Raw genomic sequence first — 25,001 nt, 5'->3', positions numbered from 1 at the left:
ATGTATGTGTATGCACATGTATTTTACATATCGGAGTTGTTCTTAGCTTTTATTTTATAAAGCCTGTTGCAAATTGTTGTATCATCTTCATAAGTTTCATTTTGTACAGCTCTTTCATATTTCTTCCTTGTTTTGAGTTTTTCTTTGTTATGGTGGTTGTTTTTTCTCCAAATTTTTATTTAAATTCCAATTATTAACATACAGTGTAATATTAATTTCAGGTGTAGAATTTAGTGATTCGTCACTTAAATACAACACCCAGTGCTCATCCCAACAAGTGCTCTCTTTAGAGCATTACCCATCTAGCCCATCCCCCACCCCTACCTCCTTCCATCAACCCTCAGTTTACTCCCTATAGTTAAGAGTCTTTCTTGGTTTTCCTCCTTTTTTGCCTCCTGTGTTCATTTGTTTTGTTTCTTAAATTCCACATATGGGTGAAATCATATGGTATCTGTCTTCTTCTGACTCTTTCACTTCGCATGATTTCTAGCTCCACCCACATCATTGCAAATGGCAAGACTTCATTCTTTTTTGTGGTTAATATTCCATCATGCGCGCGCGGACGCGCGCACACACACACACACACACACACACACACACACACCCCACCTTTTCTTTATCCATTTATCAGTCAATGGACATTTGGGCCCTTTCTGTAATTTGGCTATCATTGAAAATGCTGCTATAAATATTGGGGTGCATGTGTCCCTTCAGATCAGTATTTTTATATCTGTAGATACAAAAGGTATTTATAAATATCTTGTAGTGGTGTAATTACTAGGTCATAGGGTTGTTCTTTTTTAACTTTTAAGGAACCTGTACATTTTTCCAGAATGGCAGAATGGTTGTACTTTTCCATCAGCAGTGTAAAAGGGCTCCCCTTTCTCCTCATCCTCGCCAACCCTGTTGTTTCCTGTGGTGTTAATTCTAGCCATTCTGACTGGTGTGAGGTGATAGCTCATTGTAGATTGGGGTGTTTTGTTTTGTTTTTGTTTTGTTTTGTTTTGTTTTTGAGAGCGAGAGAGAGCAAGCAAGCCAGGGAGAGGGGCATTGGGGAAGAGAGAGAATCCTAAGCAGGCTCCACACCCAGGACAGAGCTGGACGGCAGGGGTCAGTCTCAGGACTGTGAGATCTGGACCAGAGCCGAAATCAAGCACTTAACCTAGAGCGACCCAGGCTCCCCATCATTGTAGTTTTGATTTGTATTTCCTTGATGACGGGTGACATTGAGCATCTTTTCATATGTCTGTTAGCCACCTGGCTGTCTTCTTTGGAAAGTGTCACTTCATGCCCATTTCTTCACTGGATTATTTGGTTTTTTTGGATGTTGAGTTTGTTCTTTATATATTTTGGATACTAACGCTTTATCAGATACGTTCTTTGCAAGTATCTTCTCTCATTTTGTAGATTACCTTTTAGTTTTGTTTATTGTTTACTTCATCGTGCAGAAGCTTTGTATTTTGATGAAATCTGAACAGTTTATTTTTGTTTCTGTCTCCTTTGCCTCAGGAGACATATCTAGTAAGAAATTGCTACAGCCAATGTCAGAAGAGGTTCCTGCCTGTTCCTCTAGGATTTTGATGGTTTCTGGTCTCACATTTAGGCCTTTTATCCAGTTTATTTTTGTGTTTGGCATTAAGAAAATGGTCCAGTTTCATTGTTTTGCGTGTTGCTGTCCAGTTTTCCCAACACCATTTGTTGAAGAGACTTTTTTCCTTAGGATATTCTGTCTTACATACATCTGGGTTTTATTCAGTTCTGTTGACCTATGTGTCTGTTTTTGTGCCAGTACCATTATGTCTTGATGACTATAGCTTGAAATCCAGAAACGTGATGCCTCCAGCTTTGCTTTTCTTTTTCAAGATTGCCTTGGCTGTTTGGGGTCTTTTTTAGTTCCATACAAATTTTGGGGTTATTTGTTCTAGATCTGTGAAAAATGCTGCTGGTATTTTGATAGGGATTGCATTAAATGTATAGGTTACTTTGGATAGTATAGACATTTTAACAATATTTGGTTTTCTAATCCGTGAGTGTGGAATGTTTTTTCTTTTTGTTGTTTTCTGTTTCTTTCATCAGTGTTGTGTGGTTTTCTTGTTTTCAAGTACAGATCTTTTACCTCTTTGGTTATGCTTATTACTAGATATCTCAAGGTTTTTGGTATAGTTGTAAATGAGAATGATTCCTTGATTGCTCTTTCTGTTGCTTCATTATTGGTGTATAAAAATACAACAGATTTCTGTACATTGATTTTGTATCCTGAAACTTTACTGAATTTGTGTACCAGTTCTAGCAATTTTTGGGTGGAGTCTTTTGGGTTTTCTATATAAAGTATCATGTCATCTGCAAATAGTGAAAGTTTACTCCTTGCCAATTTGGATGCTTTTTATTTCTTTTTGTTGTCTGATTGCTGTGGCTGGGACTTCCAATACTATATGTTAAGTAACAGTGGTGAGAATGGACATCCGTGTCTTGTTCCTGACCATAGAGGAAAAGCTCTGTTTTTCCCCATTGAGGATGATATTAGCTGTGGTTTTCCTATATGGCCTTTATTACGTTGAAGTATGTTCTCTCTGTCCTTACTTTGTGGAGGGTTTTTATCATGAATGGATGTTATACTTCATCGTATGCTTTTTCTGCATCTGTTGAAAGGAGCATATGGTTTTTACCCTTTTATTAATGTGGTTTATCGCATTGATTGATTTGCGAACACTGAGCCACCCCTGCAGCCCAGGAATAAATCCTACTTGATCACAGTGAATGATTCTTTTAATGTACTGTTGGATTTGATTTGCTAGTATTTTGTTGAGAATTTTGCATCCATGTTCATCAGGGGTATTTGCCTTTTTTAGTGAAGTCTTTGTCTGGTTTTGGAATCAGAGGGTAATGCTGGCATCATAGAATGAGATTTGAAGTTTTCCTTCCATTTCTATTTTTGGGGACAGTTTGAGAAGAATAGGTATTATTAACTCTTCTTTAAAAAAAAATTTTTTTTTACATTTATTTATTTTTGAGAGTCAGAGAGACAGTGTGAGCAGGGGAAGGGCAGAGAGAGAAGGAGTCGCAGAATCCAAAGCAGTCTCCAGGCTCCGAGCAAGGTGTCAGCACAGAGCCCATCGCGGGCCCAAACCTACAAAACATGAGATCGTGACCTAAGCCGAAGTCGGACACTTAACTAACTGAGCCACCCAGGCACCCTGTTATTAACTCTTTAAATGTTTGGTAGAATTCCCCCTGGGAAGCCATCTGGCCCTGGACTTTTCTGTATTGGGAGATTTTTTATTACTGATTGAATTTCTTTGCTGGTTATCAATCTGTTCAGGTTTTCTGTTTCTTTCTGTTTCACTTTTGGGAATTTAATCTTTCTAGGAATTAATCCATTTCTTCCAGGTTGCCCATTTTGTTGGCATATAATTTTTCATAATCTCTTAAAATTGTTTGTATTTCTATTGTGTTGGTTGTGATTTCTTTCATTCATGATTTTATTTGGGTCCTCTTTTTGATAAGTCTGGCTAAGGGTTTATCAATTTTACTAATTTTTTCAGAGAACTAGCTCCTAGTTTCATTGATCTGCTCTAATATTTTTTTGTTTGTTTGTTTCTCTGTCATTTATTTCTGCTCTTTATTAATTTCCCTTCTGACTTTGGGCTTCATTTGTTCTTCTTCTGGCTCCTTTAGGGATAAGGTTAGGTTGCATTTTTGGGATTTTTCTTTCTTCTTAAGATAGGTCTATATTGCTGTGTACTTCACTTTTGTGATTGCTTTTGCTGCATCCCAAAGATTTTGGATCATCATGTTTTCATTTTCATTTGCATCCATGTATTTTTTTATTTCTTCTTTAATTTCCTGGTGGACCCATTCATTGTTTAGTAGGATTTTCTTTAAATTCCATGTATTTGTGGCCTTTCCACAATTTTTTCTTATGGTTGACTTCAAGTTGCATGGTGTTGTGGTTGGAAAATACGCATGGTGTGTGGTGGTGTGATCTCAGTCGTTTTATACTTGTTGAACCCTGATTTGTGATCCACTGTGTGATCTGTTCTGGAGAATGCTCCATGTGCACTAGAAAAGAACGTGTATTCTGCTGCTTTAGGATAAAATGTTCTGAATATATCTGTTAAGTCCATCTGGTCCAGTGTGTCATTTAAGTCATTGTTTGCATGTTGCTTTTTGCTTAGATGACCTGTCCATTGATGTAAGTAAAGTTCTCTGTTGTTATTATATTATTATCAATGAGTTTGCTTATGTTTTTTATTAATTGTTTTATATATTTGTATGCTTCCATGTTGGGGGCATAAATATTTACAATTGTTAGATTTTCTTGTTGGATAGTCTCCTTTATTTTGATATAGTGCCCTTCTTCATTTCTTGTTACAGTCTTTGGTTTAAAGTTTGGTTTTAGCTGATACTGATAGAAGTATTGCTATTCCGACTTTCTTTTGACTTCCATTTTCATGATAAATGTTTCTCCATCCCCTTACCTTTCAATCTGCAAGTGTCTTTAGGTCTAACATGAATTTCTTATAGGCAGCATATTTCATTAAATAGATACAGCATAACTTCTGAGTATTTTATTTTGGTACATTTAGATTTTTAAAGAATGTAATGTGCATCTTTTCAGAAAATACTGACTAGCCTTATGAGTTTTTAATCTTGTGTCAATGGGGAAATAATTTCTTACAGGCTAAAATAGCTGTGGAAGCTCAGAATAAGTATGAGAGAGAATTGATGCTCCATGCTGCTGATGTTGAAGCTCTACAAGCTGCCAAGGAACAGGTTTCCAAAATGGCATCAGTCCGTCAGCATTTGGAAGAAACAACCCAGAAAGCAGAATCACAGTTATTGGAGTGCAAAGCATCTTGGGAAGAAAGAGAGAGAATGTTAAAGGTATTATTATACATCATGATAGAGTATTCTGGAGAATTTAAAGGTATGGGGGTTTTTAAATATACATTGATTGGAAAATCTGCTGTTATTGTTTTTTATTTATTTATTTTGAGAGAGAAAGAGAATAAGCTGGGGAGGGGCAGAGAGAAAAGGGGACAGAGGGTCCAAAGCAGACTACTTGCTGACAGCAGAAAGCCTGATGTGGGGCTCAAACTCATGAACCGGGAGATCACGACCTGAGCTGAAGTCGGATATTTAACCGACTGAGCCACCCAGGTACTCCAGAAAATCTGCTATTATGATAGACTCTTGTTTACAGGATGAAGTTTCCAAGTGTGTGTCTCGCTGTGAAGATCTAGAGAAACAAAACCGATTACTTCATGATCAGATTGAAAAATTAAGTGACAAGGTTGTTGCCTCTGTGAAGGAAGGTGTACAGGGTCCCTTAAATGTCTCTCTAAGTGAAGAAGGAAAATCTCAAGAACAAATTTTAGAAATTCTCAGGTAAATCCAATAATATTCTTAATGCTTTATTTTGTGGTATACCAAGCACTGTGTAATGTAACTATAAATGCATAAATTAGGGAAGTGGGGGTTATCTGCTATTTATTTATAAAGCTCGTTCCATTCCTATTGGCCAACAAACCCACTTCTACCCTATCAGCAGTCACTTTTGACATTTAGACATAGGCCACGCTAAAGATACGACTTTCAGTTGAATCTGATAGTAAGAACTTGAGTGAGTTCTTTGAAAAACTAAATGCCTTTCAATTTTTTTTTTTTTTTGATGTTTATTTTTGAGAGAGAGACAGACACAGAATGCGAGTGGGGGAGGGTCAGAGAGAAAGACACAGAATCCAAAGCAGGCTCCAGGTTCTAGCTGTCAGCACAGAGCCCAACCCGGGGCTCAAACTCACAACCTGTGAGATCATGACCTGAGCTGAAGTCGGCTGCTTAACCAACTGAGCCAGCAGATGCCCCTCAATTATTTTTTTAAAGATACACATTTCTGAAGCCATTGTCTATAATAAAAAGCATCTCTCGTTACTTATTAATGAAAACATGTAAAAATAGTTACTAAAGTGAATAGATTCGTCATCTTAAAGATTATCCAAGTTTTAAAATGTTGTGTTGGTGGCATTTTTTTTACTCAAATAAAATTTTATATATTCCTGTAGATTTATACGACGAGAAAAAGAAATTGCTGAAACCAGGTTTGAGGTGGCTCAGGTTGAGAGTCTGCGTTATCGTCAAAGAGTTGAACTTTTAGAAAGAGAGCTGCAGGAACTGCAGGATAGTCTCAATGCTGAAAGAGAGAAAGTCCAGGTATGTATCCCAAGCTTTAAGAAAGCAGTTATTTATTTATTTTTTTTAATTTATTTTTTTTAACATTTATTTATTTTTGAGACAGAGAGAGACAGAGCATGAACAGGGGAGGGTCAGAGAGAGGGAGACACAGAATCCAAAACAGGCTCCAGGCTCTGAGCTGTCAGCACAGAGCCCGACGCGGGGCTCGAACCCACGGACCATGAGATCATGACCTGAGTCGAAGTCGGCCGCTTAACCGACTGAGCCACCCAGGCGCCCCAAGAAAGCAGTTATTAAATCAAGAGAGCACATTTCAGTTTCTTGAGACATGAAATTTAATCTGAAATAAGCGTTTTTCCTATACTCTCAGATTATTAAACGTTATTAAATAGTGATACAGTGTAATGGTAAAAGACTAGTGGCAATCAGACTGCCTAGTTTAAAAAAAAATTTTTTAATGTTTATTTCTGAGACACAGAGAGACAGAGCATGAGTGGGGGAGGGGCAGAGAGCAAGGGAGACACAGCATCTGAAGCAGGCTCCAGGCTCCGAGCTGTCGGCACAGAGCCTGAAGTGGCGCTCGAACTCATAAACCGTGAGATCATGACCTGAGCCGAAGTCGGTCGCTCAACCGACTGAGCCACCCAGGCGCCCCTAGACTGCCTGGTTTTAAATTCTAGCTTCATACCGTTAGATGTGTGTCTTGGGTATATTATTTTCCCTGCTCTTAAATTTTCTCATCTGTAATATTGGGATGGTAATAATAAGGATTAAGTGAGTTCAAGTACGGGAAGCATTTAGAAACATGTCTGGTGCATGGTGAGTGCTTAAGTAAATTTCAGTTCTCTTTTTTATTATTATAGTTGTCATATGTATGTCAGTAATTATTCTGGAATAAAATTGTGGGTAGAAACTGCTACAGAACATTTTTTCCTCAGCAAGGAGCAAAAAATAGTCAAAACTGTCAACCAAGAAAGGAAAAGAAGTTGCTGAGGTGAATGGATGGTCACAGCAAAAGCTCAACTCCTTAACCCATGCTACCACCCAGAAGCTTACAATTGCATGTGCTCATTCTAAGGAGATTCAATAATAGAACTTCACATCTGGAAGGAAGGAAATTATGACCTTTACTCATTTATCTTCTTTTATTTTTAAAAAAAATTTTTTTTTTCAACGTTTATTTATTTTTGGGACAGAGAGAGACAGAGCATGAACGGGGGAGGGGCAGAGAGAGAGGGAGGCACAGAATCGGAAACAGGCTCCAGGCTCTGAGCCATCAGCCCAGAGCCTGACGCGGGGCTCGAACTCACAAACCGCGAGATCGTGACCTGGCTGAAGTCGGACGCTTAACCGACTGCGCCACCCAGGCGCCCCTCATTTATCTTCTTTTAAATGATAGTTGGAATGGCTGTTAGACAAAAGCCATCCAACCCCAGGGGAAAGTGAGTAGATTTATGGGGTTTATATTTTCATACAGAAATGAAAAGTTTCAGAATTATATCTTGACAAAAACCCATTCAAATATATCTCGTAATATATAAAACCCTCCAATCAGTGGCATTAACATTTGGAGGGAAAAAAAAGCAGAATCAGGATTTTTAAAAAGATGGCATATTCTCTCAGTGTTCCTTCCAGCAAATAATACTAGAAAATGCCCAACCAACAAAGTTAGATGGGAGAACCAGCTTTTACATACAATCGAAAGAGTCAAGAAATATCACACGTTATATAAAAAATAATACCCAAACATGAACAGTGTAGGATGGTAACCCTGTATCATAGCTTTTTTTTATGCACACTTTTTTTTTTACTATATTAAAAGGCAATAGTCTGACAATAAAAAGGCTGCTTATGAAATACTGTTATATTAAACTTTACTTACAGGATGTTAAATCCTTAGAAGTAAGGATTTAATTAAATTAATGGAAACATCAATTGCTCTTCAGATTTGAGAGTTGCTGCTTCAAAAGGTGGTTTTACACGAACACTGAATTAAAAGAAACAAAAAAACTTTAGAACACAATGAATTGCTTTAATTTCAGTATGCATCCACATCTCAGCAATCAGTGGTCCTGAACAGAAAAGTGGAAAACGACAGCAATTTGCCAGGAAATCAGGCCCACCAATATCAGGGATCTGCTATGTGCACGTTCTTTCTTAATCTCTGCTGAGAACCATGAGAAGCAGCAGCACCAAAAGCAAAGTATGCACCGAATTCAGGGTTCTTTTTGTTCCATTTGTCAGATTGCAAATGAGACCCAGATGGATGGCAAGGATCAATTTTTAAAAGCTAATGCAGTTCTAGGAAAAGAAAACAACTCATTCAGGGGGATTGTGTGTGCTTGTAAGTGTCTTCTGTGGCCTTTCTCCAAGTTTAACCACCAACAAGATTGAGGGCTGGCAGGTTTGAGTACCCCTGGTGACTGTTACTTTCACTTTGTCAAAACCTGAACTAAAAAAAATTCCACATCATTTGGGGCACCTGGGTGGCTTAGTTGGTTGAACATCTGACTTCAGCCGAGGTCATGATCTCGTGGTCATGAGTTCGAGCCCTGTGTTGGGCTTGCTGCTGTCAGCCTGTCAGAGCAGAGCCCACTTCAGATCCTCTGTCCCCCTCTCTCTGCCCCTCACCCACTTGCGCTCTCCCAAAAATAAATATTAAAAAAAAAAATCCCACATCATTTAATAATGAAAGCCAAGTACGGCAGGGCTGAGGATCCGATATTCATTATCAAGCTGGTGGAGAGAGAGTAAATGTGGTTCCAGTACTACACAAGGGAAGTCTGAAATTCTCTCCAACCTTACCTGATGGTTTCTAGCCAAAGCAAGGAAGTGTCATGGAAGGTGTTCAGTGGTGATAGTGTAAAAATGCACTTGAGGAAGAGGAAGGAAAACACAGTCCTCAGTTAAGGTTGGGGAGAAGATATGGGGAAAACCCTGAATTTGTCCCCAAAAGCCATTTTCAGAGGGGATTAGAGGGGGTGCTGTCTATGCTTCAGTCAGAGGTGGTAGTAGAAAGTGAAGAAGGGACAATGGCTTGGAAGTGGGGGGGGGGGCATCATCTAAGATTTTAAAAAAGAAACCAGAGATGCAGCTAGAGCCCCCTCCCCCACCACCACACATAGCAGTAGTCCCACAAGCTCCGACCTGAAACCCCCACTCCTCTAGCAGGTCACCCCAAGCTGGAGGGCTGTTGCAGGCCATGTAATCAGCAGAAGGTGATTGTGTGATATGTCTTTTCACAGTTGAGTTAGATGGGCCCCACCGGTTAGGATTGGAATCAAAGTATACTTTCTTGATCCCAGAAGTTCAACTATGTGGACAGTGGTTATGTTTGACAGGATTTGTTAGAGCATAACATATATTTCAAATGGACAAAAAAATTAGAATTGCTTACAGTATCTTAAGATAAATTGCTTTTGAATGGGAGTTTCCCTTTTAGTACTTTGAGATCTACAAGACATATCTAGAAAATTAACTACTGTGAAAAACGAAGACTGCTTAAATCAAGGCGGCAGGGCGAGGAGGAGGAAGGCCTATGGTTTTTCTTTTTGATTGACTGCTATAACACTATCCTTTGACCCGAGCCATAGCTTTAAAAATGGTGAGGAAATAAAGTAACATGTAAAAGATGGATAATTACACCCAATGAGAACAGAACAGAGAAGTTCGTCACCGTTGAAGAAATATTCAGTAGAATTGCTCAAAACCAAAGTGATGAAACAACTGAATGAAATGAAGAATTTCTAAACAGTGGGGAACATGGTGGAGGGGGAATAATATCATTTTAGAACTATTAATAAATTCAGTATACCAAGAAAAAGAATAGAGAAAGATTAATAGATAATAGAGATCTGAATTAATGTTTTTACCCAGTGTTAGAACTGATTATTTATTAGTGGGATTTTTATCTTTTTGTTTTCATCCCTATAATTTTAAACTTGTAGTTAGCCTGCATCACAGAAAAATAAACATGTACAACTTTCAAAAATTTCCATTTAAAAGCTGACATTTAAATCCTTTTTACTTTTTGTAGGAAAGATTAGAACTGGTAGGAAAAGATAAGTCTTCACCTACCGTTGGATGTTGGTATACACGTGTGTTTGAAATCTTTAGGTAACTGCAAAAACAATGGCTCAGCATGAAGAACTGATGAAGAAAACAGAAACAATGAATGTAGTGATGGAGACCAATAAGATGCTAAGAGAAGAAAAAGAGAGGCTAGAACAGGATTTACAGCAGATGCAAGCAAAGGTTTGGAACTTCCTAATCAAGAGTAAACACATGTCATTTTTAATAATGTTAGAGTTTTTACATCAGATGTTCAAAAAAATACTGGCACTATTTTCAGGTAAGGAAACTGGAGTTAGATATTTTACCCTTACAAGAAGCAAATGCTGAGCTGAGTGAGAAAAGCGGTATGTTGCAAGCAGAGAAGAAGTTACTAGAAGAAGATGTCAAACGTTGGAAAGCACGTAACCAGGTAAATGCAATTAAACATGGAGGTGTTGATTTTTTAAATAATAGGACAACATTTAAGAGGATGAGAAATGGCTAATTTATTTCTTTAAATTCCAAATTTACGCTTTTCCTGTAATTTTCCTGTAAAATATTTTTGTACATGAAAAAAATGAATTTATCTAGCTGATTGAAGCACTTTAAAAAGACTTGTTCACTTTAAAAAAACTTTTTGGGGGGACAAAACTGTATAATTTTGATTAGAGGGTTAGAAACTCCAGCTCCATATTTAAACAAAAGATTGGAAATCTGCCTTGCCCGATAGTAGTTATGCAATTTGTGAGAGTTCCTTAATATTTCCGAGCCACTTTTCATTTTACAAAAAGTTTAATAAATGTAAAGCAGTTCACTTAGCACCTGGCTCCTAGAAAATGGTCTAGAATAGTAATTGTTATGATCAGAATAGGGTTATAGAATTTTAGAGCCCATTTTTTCCTGTTTTTATCACACAAGCAATCTGAAAAATAAGAAAGGAGGGTGATCTTCCCAAATTTAGATATGTTCCTGATAAACTTCACTGCACTCTTTCCTGACTCAATGGAATCAGTTAAATTTAGTTTATTTTTATGCAGTTGTAATGATTTATAGACATTTTTTCCTTGTAAATGTCATTTTAATGAAAGTGGATATTTAATATTAAAAGCTTATAATTTCATATTTTTAAGTTGTAATGATTTATAGACATCTTTTTCTTGTAAATGTCACTTTAATGAAAGTGGATATTTAATATTAAAAGTTTATAATTTCTTTAGATTCATTTATTTGACTTGTTTGTAACTATTTTGAAGTATTTGTTTGCAGTTATAAAAAAATAATGCATAATGACGTTTATTTCCCTTTCCCATTTTGGCTAGGGATTTTAGGTAAATAAACTTTCAATCTTATTTTATAGTTTGGTACTTGATCACCATGTATAAGACAGCAAACATAATTAGATATGCTGCTGTTTTATTATAGTACATTAGTTTCATAAAACCTATATAACCATATTATGCGTTTTTGCTATTCTAGCATCTAGTAAGTCAACAGAAAGATCCAGATACAGAAGAATATCGGAAGCTCCTTTCTGAAAAGGAAGTTCATACTAAGCGTATTCAGCAGTTGACTGAAGAAATTGGGAGACTTAAAGCGGAAATTGCAAGGTATATGGAAAGAAATCTTAAATTGTATATTAATATATGAAATCTTGAGTTTATTTCTACTCTTTATATATTGACTGCCCAAGTGCTTCCTGAGTTAGAAAGAATGAAAAGTGCTGCAGCCTTTACATGTGGCTTTCCCTTTATTACTTTATGGAGCCAAGCAAGCAGTAATTTAATTTTATGCCTTTATGTATGTGATTATTACTTTTTAAAAATCTACATTTTTGGTATGAGTCTAAACCTAAACATATTTATTTTCTTAACAGTTGATAACTTTTGCAAGCAGGTTTTTCTTCTTTTGGTTAGCATTTATTTATGAGTATTTTGAAAGTGTTTAATAAAGAAAGTTTTTAAATAAATTTTTTAAAATGAACTTACAATGAACTGGTGCCTTTTTAAAGTTAAGAAATTTAAAATTAAAATTAATGTTTCTGACACCTTTTTTAAGTTTAAATTTTAGTGTTACTTATTTATGTTAGCTCCTACTTCTGTAATACTTAACAGCTTACAGATTTTTCTCATGTATATTCTTTTGTTTTATAGCAGTCTGGCATTTTAAGTAGGAGAGAGAATAATTAGTACTTAATGAGGAAACTGAGTTTCAGAAAGGTACCCAAGATCACAGGTAGTAGTTGTTAAACCCATACTCTTAATTCAGGTCATGTGATTTCAGATTCAGTTTGATAAAGTACAGGGGTTTGCAGACTATAACCTACATGCCTGTATTTGCACGGCCTGTAAACTGAGAGATTTTCACATTTTTAAAGTACTGTAAAAAAGGAAGGACATGTGACAAAGACTACATGTGGACTACAAAGCCTAACGTATTTACTCAACACCCAATATAGTAGAAATTATGTATTTTAGTATCAGGCAGAAGTGGATTAAAATCTGTGTACTAGCATTTGATTATTTTCTCCTTTATTTTTTTGTTTGTTTAGATCAAATGCATCTTTGACGAACAACCAGAACTTAATCCAGAGTCTAAAGGAAGACTTAAATAAAGTAAGAACTGAAAAGGAAACCATCCAAAAGGACTTAGATGCCAAAATAATTGACATCCAGGAAAAAGTCAAAACTATTACTCAAGTCAAGAAGATTGGGCGTAGATACAAGACTCAGTATGAAGAACTTAAAGCACAACAGGATAAGGTATTTTGAAGTAATTTTCTTTATGTTTGTATGTTTGTATATACAATTTTTGACATACACAACTTTGTTTTATACGCTTTTACTCATGTAATAAGTTTTCTTTATAATTTTTATTTATTGGTTTTTAGATTCTGAACATAACTATATATATGATTATTTGGTTTAAGATATCTCTTTAATTTGCCTCAAGTTACACTATAAATTCATGAAGAAATTTTAGTAAATGCTTTGTTATTTTAGTTCAGTGTTCCAACTTCAAATATTTTCCTTTTTCAGACCTGTTCTTGTAACTTATTGCTGACTAAAATTGTGTATATAAAAAATGATAGTTCTTTATAATTAATCAGACTTTATTACAGTTTTACATAAGTAATGTATATTAGCCACCTATCAAAAGGAATTGTTTAGTTCTTGTAACATTTTGAATCTGAATTAATTCCCAGAAGTAAAAACAAACGTATGTTAACTTAATTATATATTTAGCACCTGTTAGATTAGAAAATGTATTTTGAAAATCCAAAATGCAGGATGCCTGGGTGGCCCAGTCAGTTGAGCGTCCCTCTCTCGATTTCGTCTCAGGTCATGATTCTAGGGTCATGGAATTGAGCCCCATGTCACACTCCATGCTTAAGATATTCATTCATTCATTCATTCATTTATTCTCTCTCTCTCTCTCTCTCTCTCTCTCTCAACCCCCTCCCTGTCCCTCTATCCCTCTCCCTGACCTAGACTTGCACATGTGTACTCTTTCTCTCTCTCAAATAAAAAAATAAATAAAATGTAAAAATATCCAAAATTATTACCCCTTAGTATTGACTGCATTAGCACTTGAGTGCTTTTTCACTTAATGCGTTATTGTGAAAATATATTTGTATGTCAGAGATCCATCGATAGTGCAGCATCATTTTGATTAGATGGCTATTATCCAGTTGTATAGAAGACTCTAACTTGCTTAACTAATACATCTTACTTTCAGACATTAGAGTTATTCCATAGAAAATTCACTTATGAATACCTTTTAAGATAAATTTCTTTGCATAGTTGTGATTATTACCTTAGATGAACTTTTGGAAGTGGAATTATTGAGTATAAATGTGGAAGTATATTATTACTGTTTGTCATCTTAGGCCATGGAGACTTCGGCTCAATCTTCTGGAGACCACCAGGAACAGCATGTCTCAGTCCAGGAAATGCAGGAGCTCAAAGAAACCCTCAATCAAGCTGAAACAAAGTCAAAATCACTGGAGAGTCAAGTAGAGAATCTGCAGAAGGTATGACTGAGAGTAGTGAAGAGTGTATGTGTCCCTAATTGTTTCCTTGTTAAATACTTGAAGTATGTGTTAAACACTGACAGTTTCTCTTGTCGTATGGAAGCATTTTTATTATCTTTTTTATGGATATTTATCTTTTATACATGAATGATGTGTGTGTAAATAGTATCTAATCGTCTTCAAGTATCCACTTGAATGGTTTGACCACATTTTACATTTATATTTCTATTTAATCTAAATAAGCAAATTAATAAGTTTTACATGTTAAGTCTGCAGGGTGTACAGTTTATATTGGTATAATTGAATTACATGAATACTTTGCTTTCCTTTAAAAGACATTATCTGAAAAAGAGACAGAAGCAAGAAATCTGCAGGAACAGACTGTGCAGCTTCAGTCTGAGCTTTCACGACTCCGCCAGGATCTTCAAGATAGAACCACACAAGAGGAGCAACTCCGACAGCAGATAACTGAAAAGGAAGAAAAAACAAGAAAGGCCATTGTAGCAGCAAAATCAAAAATTGCGCATTTAGCTGGTAAATTTCTGTATATGCTAGAGTTTGAACTTAAATATTAGGTTGATTTCTCTTAGACACAAAATTAGAACAGTCTTAATTTTCAAATGATGAGGATGTCCCTGATCTATTTATGAAGTTTTTCCTAATTTTTGGCTGGTAATAGGAAGTACTGTGGTCCTTCTCCTTTATTGTGTGTCTGTTTCTGCCATCTTTTGGGAGATCCTTTGGGTCCGCTGTGTGCTTTGTCAAGAGGCCTTCTGTAAATTCCTACATAGCATTGGCTCTTACTAGCCCAATGATTTTTCTGTGCCTTACTTTTCTGGGGGCTCCTCCAGCCCTTTGTGGAGAATATCATGTCCGATTTGTGAAGGACTCAGTGCTGGAATGCTTGGGAACTAATTGCACTTTGCTTGCTGTTCTGCTTAGTGGGTAAATAAAATGCCCAATCATCTGGGTTTTATTGTAAGCAATTTTTTTAATGATCTGTAATATAGTGTCCCAACAACTTATTTCATTAAAAAAAAGTAAAGTTACCTGATTATTTTTAAGTATGTTATAGGTTGTATGAAATGAAAATTTTGGAATTTATAACCTTGTATTTTAGTAATGTCTTGAAATATTAAAAGCTATATTTATAAAAGGACTTACACTGACTACAGTTTATGCTGTATCCTTTATCTTTATGAGATCTTAGAGATAGTTACACATTTTTATGGTACAGTATTTTTTATATTGGAGTAGTAAATATAGATCTATGTAGATATTTACTCAGATGTATTGTATATTAGAATTAATTGTAGATGTTAAAGCTAAGGAATAGAATCTGATACAACCTTTGTGTACCTATGAAATGCATAAAGGTTCTTTACTTCCATTGCTTGATTATAATAATAGAATCACGTGATTTCTTCTTTAGGTGTAAAAGATCAGCTAACTAAAGAAAATGAGGAGCTTAAACAAAGGAATGGAGCCTTAGATCAGCAGAAAGATGAATTGGATGTTCGAATGACTGCTCTTAAGTCCCAGTATGAAGGTCGAATTAGTCGCTTGGAAAGAGAACTCCGGGAGCATCAAGAGAGACACCTTGAGCAGAGAGATGAGCCTCAAGAACCTACTACTAAGGTAGTTAGCGAATTCTGTGTAAATGACAAATCATTTTGTCCTTGTACATTGTGCTTGAAGGTGTCTGATGATTTAGAGGCCTTTATCAGTAAATTTTGGCTAAACAAAGTATACAGAGAGAATTAATAAAAGTAAAATATTTTGATGGCATTGTTTAGTGAACTCTTGTAGTGTAGACAAAATAAGCCATAATTTTCTTTTTATAGGTCCCAGAACAGCAGAGGCAGATCACATTGAAAACAACTCCAGCTTCTGGTGAAAGAGGAATGTGAGTTTTAGTTCTGTCACAGTTTATCTGTTTTTATTTCTTTTAAAGTTCAGGTAAGAGTGAGTGATCTTGGAGGAGAAAACAAATCTATATTATAAAATTATGTACTAAAGAGCTGTTTATCTGTACAAAACTGCATCGTGTAGTTGCAACTCTTTTTTCCAGGACTCTTGTTTTCAGCATCCTTTCAGTCCTCTCAGGTAGACCTTTGTGACAAAAGAAACAAGATTATCTTTTATCTTTTAGACTTCTGCAAGGCTACTGATATTCTCTGTGATGTTCTATGATAACAAATTTCAGAGGCTAGGCTAAGAGATGAGTTCAGTGACAAACAGAACATTATCAGGATGCACAATCGTAGAGCATTTACTGTAGTTTTTAATGCTTAAATTCAAAACTTTTTCACTAAGACTTTTGAAACATTTAGTGAACAAAAAATACAGAATTGCACTCTATAACTTTTTTTTTTTTCAAGGTTGCCAAAAGTACCCAAAGCAGTGTTAGGAAAAACTGAATACAGGGTCTGAGCTCATACACAATTGTACCTACTAAACACTCACTTGCGGAAACACATAGTGCTCTTTATTATTATTATTTTTTTTTTTTTTTTAATTTTTTTTTTCAACATTTATTTATTTTTGCGACAGAGAGAGACAGAGCATGAACGGGGGAGGGGCAGAGAGAGAGGGAGACACAGAATCGGAAACAGGCTCCAGGCTCTGAGCCATCAGCCCAGAGCCTGATGCGGGGCTCGAACTCCCGGACCGCGAGATCGTGACCTGGCTGAAGTCGGACGCTCAACCGACTGCGCCACCCAGGCGCCCCATGTTATTATTTTCTTTAATAACAGCTTTATTGAGATAAAATTAAACCCCACAATTCACCTACTTCAGTGTACAACTTGGTGTTTTTGTTTGTTTTTATTCTTTTTAATTCCAGTGTAATTAATATACAGTATTGTATTAGTTTCAGGGATACAATATAGTGATTCAGCAATTCTCTACCTTAGTTATTCATCACTACATAAGTGTACTCTTCATCTCCTTCATCTGTTTCACCCTCCCACCCTGCCACCTCCCCTCTGGTTCTCTATATTTAAGAGTCTGTTTTTTGTTTGTCTCTATTTTCCTTTGTTCATTTATTTTATTTCTTAAATTCCACATATGAGTGAAATTATATGGTATTTATCTCTCTCTAGCTGACTTATTTCACTCTAAATCCATCCATGTTGTTACAAATGGCAAGATTTCAGTCTTCTTTATGGCTGAGTAATATTCCACTATGTATATATACCATATTTCCTTTATTCATTCATCTGTTGATGGATACTTGGGGTGCTTTCATAGTTTGGCTAATGTAAATAATGCAGTAAACACAAGGGTCCATATATCTTTTCCAATTAGTGTTTTCATATTCAGTGGGTGTAAATACCCACTAGTGGAATTACTGGATCATATGGTAATTCTATTTTTAATTTACATTCTTTTTTTTTTTTTTTTTTTTTTTAACATTTTTTTTATTTTTGAGAGACAGAGCATAGTCAGGGGAGGGGCAGAGAGAAAGGGAGACACAGAATCCAAAGCAGGCTCCAGGCTCCAAACTGTCAGCACAGAGCCCGACACGGGGCTCAAACTCACAAACTGCGAGTTCATGACCTGAGCCATTGTCGGACACTTAACTGACTGACCCACCCAGGCGCCCCAGTTCAGTCCTATTGGCAGTGCATGAGTGCTCTCTTTTCTCCACATCCTTGCCAACTCTTGTTATTTTTTGTCTTTTTAATACTAGCACTCAGATTTGTATGAGGTGATATCTCATTTTGATTTTGATTTCTATTTCCCTGATGATTAGTCGTGTTAAGCACTTTTTCATGTGTCTGTTGCCATTTGTATGTTTTCTTTGGGGAAATGTCTGTTCTTGTCTTCTGCCCATTTTTTAATTGAATTATTTGTTTATGAGATTTGGAGATTAACTCATTATCAGATGTATCATTTACTAATATCGTCTCCATTCAGTACAGTGTCTTGGTTTTGTCGATTGTTTCCTTTGCTGTGTAGAGGGTTTTTTTTTTTAATTTCTATGTAGTCCTGATAGTTTAACTTTTTTGCTTTTGCTTTTCTTGCTTCAGGAGACATACCTAGAAAAATGCTGCTATGTCCAATGTCAGAGAAATTACTACCTGTGCTCTCTTCCAGGATTTTTATGGTTTCAAGTCTCATATTTAGGTCTTTATTCCATTTTGAGTTTATTTTTGTGTGTGGTATAAGAAATTCATTATTTTGCATATAGCTGTCCAGTTTTCTCAACCATTTGTTAAAGAGACTGTCTTTTTCTCTGTGTGTATTCATGCTTCCTTTGTTATGGATTAATTGATCATATAATCATGAGTTTATTTCTGGGCTCTCTATTCTGTTCCATTGATCTTGTGTCTGTTCATGTTCTAGTACCATACTGTTTTGAGTACTGCAGTATATCTTTTTTTTTTTTTTAAGAGTTATATGAGAGAGAGCATGTGCATGTGAGCAGGGAGGGGCAAAGAGAGGGAGAGAGAATCCCAAGCAGGCTGCATCCTGTCAGCCCCATAGAACCTGACTCAGGCCTTGATCCCACATCCCTGGGATCATGACCTGAACCAAAGTCAAGAGTCGGATGCCTAACCAGCTAAGCCACCCCAGTGTATCTTGAAATCTGGGATTGCGGTACCTCCAGTTTTGTTCTTTATCCAGATTACTTTATGTGGCACTTTTTGTTTTGATACAATATATGTACTTTATAAGAAGTATTTATAGTAACTTTATATGAATCATTATTCTTGCATTTTCCCCTCTGTAAGTGCCAGCACATCAGACCCGCCAACAGCCAATATCAAGCCAACTCCTGTTGTGTCTACTCCAAGTAAAGTGACAGCTGCAGCTATGGCTGGGAATAAGTCAACACCCAGGGCTAGTATCCGCCCAATGGTCACACCTGCAACTGTTACAAATCCTACTACAACCCCAACAGCTACAGTGATGCCCACTACACAAGTGGAATCACAGGAAGGTAAGTAAAATAATAAATCTGATCAGACTGACTACTCATTTAGATTTATTATGAGAAGATAACAGTAAGTTCAAGGATAAATAAGGCTTCCACTAAAGCTAAAGACAAACATACAGTAAAAGTGGGCAGTTAATATTTTCAAGTGTGTGCCTCCCAGGATACTTGTTAATGAAGTGAATTTCCTTCCTTCCTTCCCTTTCTTTCTGCTTTGTTTTTTTGGTTGTTGTTATTGTTTTTAAGCTGAAGGAGGAGGAAAATAACACACCTATAAGTACATAGCATGTTTGTCTAAGGCCAACATATTTACTTCTAATGGCTTAGGAAGATGATATGAAAGCCACCTTGGAAAGCATACTAAACCACTGGTTCAACGCAGACACCACTCTTTCACTGAAACTGTCTGACCATTTCAGTATTTTCTTCACTGTGTTCCCATGGCTAGTTTCTTACTCACTACTAATAATAAAACTGTGTAATTTGTTTTTGAGCTTCTTAATTTATCTTATTTGGTTATGATTTAAATAAAATCATAGATGCAAAGAGTTTCAGAGACTTATTTCATTCAACCACCAAACTGCACACTACCATGTCAGTCACATAGGCAACACAAAAATGCAGAATACGTTAATTACCTTTACTCACACTGTTTTTGCCTAGTGAGTAGTGAGACATACATACACAAATAACTGTAAAATGTTACCTGTAACATAGTAGGGAGGGAAAAATCCAAGTTTGCTAAGAATAGGAAACTTCATATATTAAACATTATAATTATTTTTCAGCGATGCAGTCAGAAGGGCCTGTGGAACATGTTCCAGTGTTTGGAAGTGCAAGTGGTTCTGTTCGTTCTACTAGTCCTAATGTCCAGCCTTCGATCCCTCAACCCATTTTAACCGTTCAGCAACAAACGCAGGCTACAGCTTTTGTGCAACCCACCCAGCAGAGTCATCCTCAGATAGAGCCTGCAAATCAAGAGCTGTCCCCCAACATAGTAGAAGTTGTACAGAGTTCGCCAGTTGAGCGGCCTTCTACTTCCACAGCAGTATTTGGCACTGGTAAGCTTAATTTCATTTATTTTGTTTTAATTTTAATTTTTTTTTTTGATAAGGTTAATTTTAAAAGCAAGTTAAAGTAGACCTGTGCATTGTATTTTCTTGGATATGATACACATCTTGAGTATTCTTTGTACATACTTGGTTTCTAAATGGGGTTAGGAAGGATGAATGGATTCCTAACACTTCATTTCATGTTTACTACTAGATCACTCATTTTTGTCATTAAGATCTTTCTTCTCTTCCAGTTATTTTGACTGGTTTTAAAGGTGATACAACCCCATAACATTATATGTAACTTAATACAGGTCCTGAGAGGAAAAAAAACATGTAGGAGACCATATAAGGATTTTCAAATCTAAACAAACAGTGTAAATTTTTTTATCCAAGGAGTCTTGGATTTTATAGCGATAGAAGGCCCTACGTAAACTTTGTGAATAGCAGTTATACATCAGTACACCGTGAATCAAATGCATTGCTGTAAAAGTTGATGGGGTTTATTAACCACATTTAAGATTGATAGTATAAGACCATTGATTGAGAGCAGGTGTGTGGAGGAGAGTAAGAGGGAGAGGGAGAGAGAATCTTAAACAGAGTTTGGAGTGCAACTCTGGGCTCATCTCACAACCATGAGATCATGACCTGAGCTGAAATCAAGAGTCAGACGCTTAGCCAACTGAGCCACACAGGCACCCCAGTTACTCTTTGCTTACACATATATTAGCAGGAATGAATTACGTTGAACTGTTCAGTTAAGTGTTTACTATATCTTTCTTCAGTTAAATGACCAAAATGTTTCAAAAACTAACTTTGTTTCATTGAGTTTGTTATCCTCTAATTCAAGATTTTAATTATGTAATTTCAAAGTTTCGGCTACCCCAAGTTCTTCTTTGCCTAAACGGACACGTGAAGAGGAAGAGGATAGCACCATAGAAGCATCAGACCAAGTCTCTGATGATACCGTGGAAATGCCTCTTCCAAAGAAGTTGAAAAGTGTTACCCCTGTAGGAACTGAGGTAAGTCTTTCAGTCACATTATTAAGTGCATGGACCTGTTGGAGCCAAAATCCATTACTTGGAAAACTCTTGTTGAACTTACTGCAAAGCTTCAACTGACAGCTCAGGTATTGTTGCTTTGCCAACATTTGTTTATAATTCTTGGCATATGTTTTGACTGAATTATTTCCCATTTCAATTAAAAAAAGACAGTTATAAAAACTTAAGTTGTATTCCATTTCAATGGAATGAATGGTTATTTTTTCTAATCAAAGAATAAGGAGTTTGGGGCGCCTGGGTGGCACAGTCGGTTGGTTAAGCGTCCGACTTCAGCCAGGTCACGATCTCGCGGTCCGTGGGTTCGAGCCCCGCATCGGGCTCTGTGCTGATGGCCCAGAGCCTGGAGCCTGTTTCCGATTCTGTGTCTCCCTCTCTCTCTGCCCCTCCCCCGTTCATGCTCTGTCTCTCTCTGTCCCAAAAAAAATAAATAAACGTTGAAAAAAAAAATTTAAAAAAAAAAAAAAAAAAGAATAAGGAGTTTATCGTCTCATGGACATTTTAAACTGTTACCTGCCATCTTTTTCTCAGATTAACCAAAACTGTGTTCCTTTATTTTCTTTTGTTGAAGCTAAAATTGTAATGAATTAAGTTTTACCATGAAACGTTAAAACTACTAAATTAATTTCATTAGCATGTATTTAATTAGTGTTTATAAACTTGTTTATACTGAAGAGAACTGTGGTTGGTTATATCATATAAATGTAAGAGCATTTCTGTTGTATGTATGTAATGTAAGAGCAGTTTCATAAAATTATAGATTTAAGTTTTTATTTTGGGAAAACTAGCTGAGCAGGTGACTCTTCATCTAGTAAATTGATCTGGTTAACACACTTTGTATTATTATTCAGGAAGAAGTGATGGCAGAAGAAAGTACTGATGGAGAGGTAGAGACTCAAGTATACAACCAAGATTCTCAAGATTCCATTGGAGAAGTAAGTAAAACATTTAAAGTAATAAATTGTTGCATTTCGTGAATGAAATCATCTTTGACAAATTGTAACATTACTTGGACTTTTTTTTTAACTTGATGCTTTTATATTTAATGAAATAACATTAGAATTACCATTGCAATTTCTGTTTTGTTTTACTCTTGGTAGTATACTGCCTTATAAACTTTGTTAAAGAGATGTTTTTATTATACTTAACACAGAATTTTTGCAGGCTAAGAGTTGTCATGAGTAAAGATTATACACTCTTAATTATTTGGAAAGACGAGTGCTGGTTGAGTCTTGGGTTAATCCATAGTGCCCATTTGGTGGTCCTTTATTGCTCCCCTCTCTATTGCTTCTCTTATGGGATTAAAACAACCGATGAAAGGAAATGCATTTGTATTTTTTTTCATTTTTTGAGCTGTAAATGAGGCTTCTCCAGAGGCAGCCTCACTAGTTCTTAGACTCTGAAGCTATAAACCATTATGTTCCATTCCTGACTACCACTGAGAAGTTTTGTGACTGTGGCAAGTCATTGATTGTAAGCCTTAAGGCCTTAAGCCTTCTCATCTGTTGGAATAATATAACATGATTTTTAGTATCATAAGTACTAAAAATACGTGGCAGATACTGTTTTAGGTACTATTACTTTTCTTTCATCCCTCTGCCACAATAATTGAGAATTCGTAATATAGTAATATTAATAGTTTAACAACTGATAATTAATACAGTTCCTTACCGTGCATCCCAAGTGTTCTAAGAAATTAGCAGTTATTAGCCAATTTAATCCTCAACAGCCCTATTATATGATGCTCAGGTAAGTAACATACTCAACTTCTGATAGCACTGGAGCTGGGACTTAAACTTAGGCTGTCTAGTTTCTAGTTATACTCCTCAGCTTGAAATAGTATGTTCTGTCTGGATAAATTTTTAGGATCATTTATTCTAAAATTATCTATATAAAATTAAGGGATTGTTTCAAGCAGATCATAAGCAACCATAGATTGCAAGTGAATTTTGATTTCTTAGATGTATTAATTTTTAAGTTAATTTTCCCTATTTTCCTTAATTAAAGCAGAAAACTAAACCTTAAAAATGAGTGCATAGTACTCTAAATGACCTCCATTTCACGTGTCTTTCAAAGTGTCATATCTGAAAAGCATAATAATAGTTTTGAAATAATACTTGAATTTCTAATTTCTTGCCAGATTTGGTCAAATTATACTAAAGTCTTCTGTACAAAGTTTTTTCTTGAGATTGGCAAAATTGCCCTGTGACTCAGAAGTACCATTTGGCATTCCATTCCACTTTTAGCATTATCTACTGATGTGTAACAGTTCATTTTTCTGGTTTTCTGACATTGAAGCAGATGTTCTTTGTAAGCATTGCTTTTCTTGAAATAAGCCTGTCACTTTGAAGCACATTTTTAATTATACCATAAATTACTCATTTTTTCCCATTACAGCAAATATAATCTTTGTGAAGGAATTCACAAGACATTGCTTTGGGCTTGTATAAAAAATAGATTTTGCTGAGTGTTTAACCAGTTGATTTCAGAGGCTAACAAAATAGAATTGTGAGGGTGAATTAAGCAAAGAATTATATTCACGTCTAATGTCTTTAACATGGTTTGAGAACAGTATACTGAGTTATTAGGGATAGAAGCACCTTTGTAAAAAGACCATAATAATAGGGGTACCTGGGTGCCTCATTCAGTTAAGCATCCGACTTTGGCTCCCATCATGATCTTGTGGATCATGAGTTCACGCCCTGTGTCAGGCTCTGTGCTGACAGCCCAGAGCCTGGAGCCTGCTTCGGATTCTGTGCCTCCCTCTCTCTCTGCCCCTCCCCCACTCATTCTCTCCCTCTGTCTCTCTCTCTCTCTCTCAAAAATAAGTAAACATTGTCTTAAAAAGGCAGCTGTTTTAAAAAAAGACAATAATAATAGCTTATTTTGTTTAGTGTGTTTTCCAGGCTATTTCTGGTTTGGGGAATAAATTTTTTTTTGATAATAATAAGTTGCAAGCCTGTGAATATTCTTTTTTTCTGACTTTGGTCTGCAACTACACTGTCAACTAACCACATTGGCTGTTGAACACTTGAAATAGAGCTAGTCTGAATTGAGATAGACTGTGAGTATAAAAATCTACATTGGATAATAAAGGACTTAATTATAAATTTTAAAAGGTGGAATATCTACTTAAAAATTCTTAGTTTGATTACATATTGAAATAATTTTTTGTATATATTAAGAATATAAACTGATTTCACTTGTTTTCATTTTTTAAATGACTACTAGAAAATTGAAAATTACATGTGTGAATCACATCGTGGATCACATTGTGTTTCTGTTGGACAACACTGATCTACACTATCATGCCGGTTTTCATACACATATATCGGTATATATGCATTTTTTTGTATTGGAGTATTACTCAATGGATTTATAATGCTTCCTCTACAAGAAGACGGTAAAGAAACCCGATTTATTTTCTTTAGCGTGTGTTTCAAATTAATTCTTCTTTTAATAAAAATCACATTTTATTTTATTTTTATTTATTTTTTTAATGTTTATTTATTTTTGAGACAGAGAGAGACAGAGCATGAACGGGGGAGGGTCAGAGAGAGAGGGAGACACAGAATCTGAAGCAGGCTCCAGGCTCTGAGCTGTCAGCCCAGAGCCCGACGCGGGGCTTGAACTCACGGACCGTGAGATCATGACTTGAGCCGAAGTCGGACACT

At 36.0% G+C, this 25,001-nt stretch overlaps 1 protein-coding gene across 2 annotated transcripts in view; it reads left to right on the top strand.

Moving 5' to 3' along the window:
• The window catches only part of TPR (translocated promoter region, nuclear basket protein), a 66,329-nt gene that overhangs the window by 25,867 nt on the left and 15,461 nt on the right, over positions 1 to 25,001 (top strand). For both annotated transcript variants that reach the window (XM_025921147.2, XM_086693078.1), the window contains 15 exons: positions 4,681 to 4,884; positions 5,204 to 5,388; positions 6,063 to 6,210; positions 10,309 to 10,446; positions 10,544 to 10,675; positions 11,722 to 11,852; positions 12,794 to 13,004; positions 14,132 to 14,275; positions 14,611 to 14,809; positions 15,708 to 15,913; positions 16,120 to 16,181; positions 19,015 to 19,223; positions 20,006 to 20,278; positions 21,143 to 21,291; positions 22,179 to 22,262. In XM_025921147.2, coding sequence (XP_025776932.2) covers positions 4,681 to 4,884; positions 5,204 to 5,388; positions 6,063 to 6,210; positions 10,309 to 10,446; positions 10,544 to 10,675; positions 11,722 to 11,852; positions 12,794 to 13,004; positions 14,132 to 14,275; positions 14,611 to 14,809; positions 15,708 to 15,913; positions 16,120 to 16,181; positions 19,015 to 19,223; positions 20,006 to 20,278; positions 21,143 to 21,291; positions 22,179 to 22,262 — 2,475 coding nt within the window. The remainder of the gene's footprint in view (positions 1 to 4,680; positions 4,885 to 5,203; positions 5,389 to 6,062; positions 6,211 to 10,308; positions 10,447 to 10,543; positions 10,676 to 11,721; positions 11,853 to 12,793; positions 13,005 to 14,131; positions 14,276 to 14,610; positions 14,810 to 15,707; positions 15,914 to 16,119; positions 16,182 to 19,014; positions 19,224 to 20,005; positions 20,279 to 21,142; positions 21,292 to 22,178; positions 22,263 to 25,001) is intronic.

Source organism: Puma concolor, chromosome E4, assembly GCF_028749965.1.
Source record: "Puma concolor isolate L17-30 chromosome E4, mPumCon1.1.hap2, whole genome shotgun sequence".
Lineage (NCBI taxonomy): Eukaryota > Metazoa > Chordata > Mammalia > Carnivora > Felidae > Puma > Puma concolor.
Note: the sequence above shows the minus strand (reverse complement) of the source record. Positions and strands in the feature narration are given on the sequence as shown.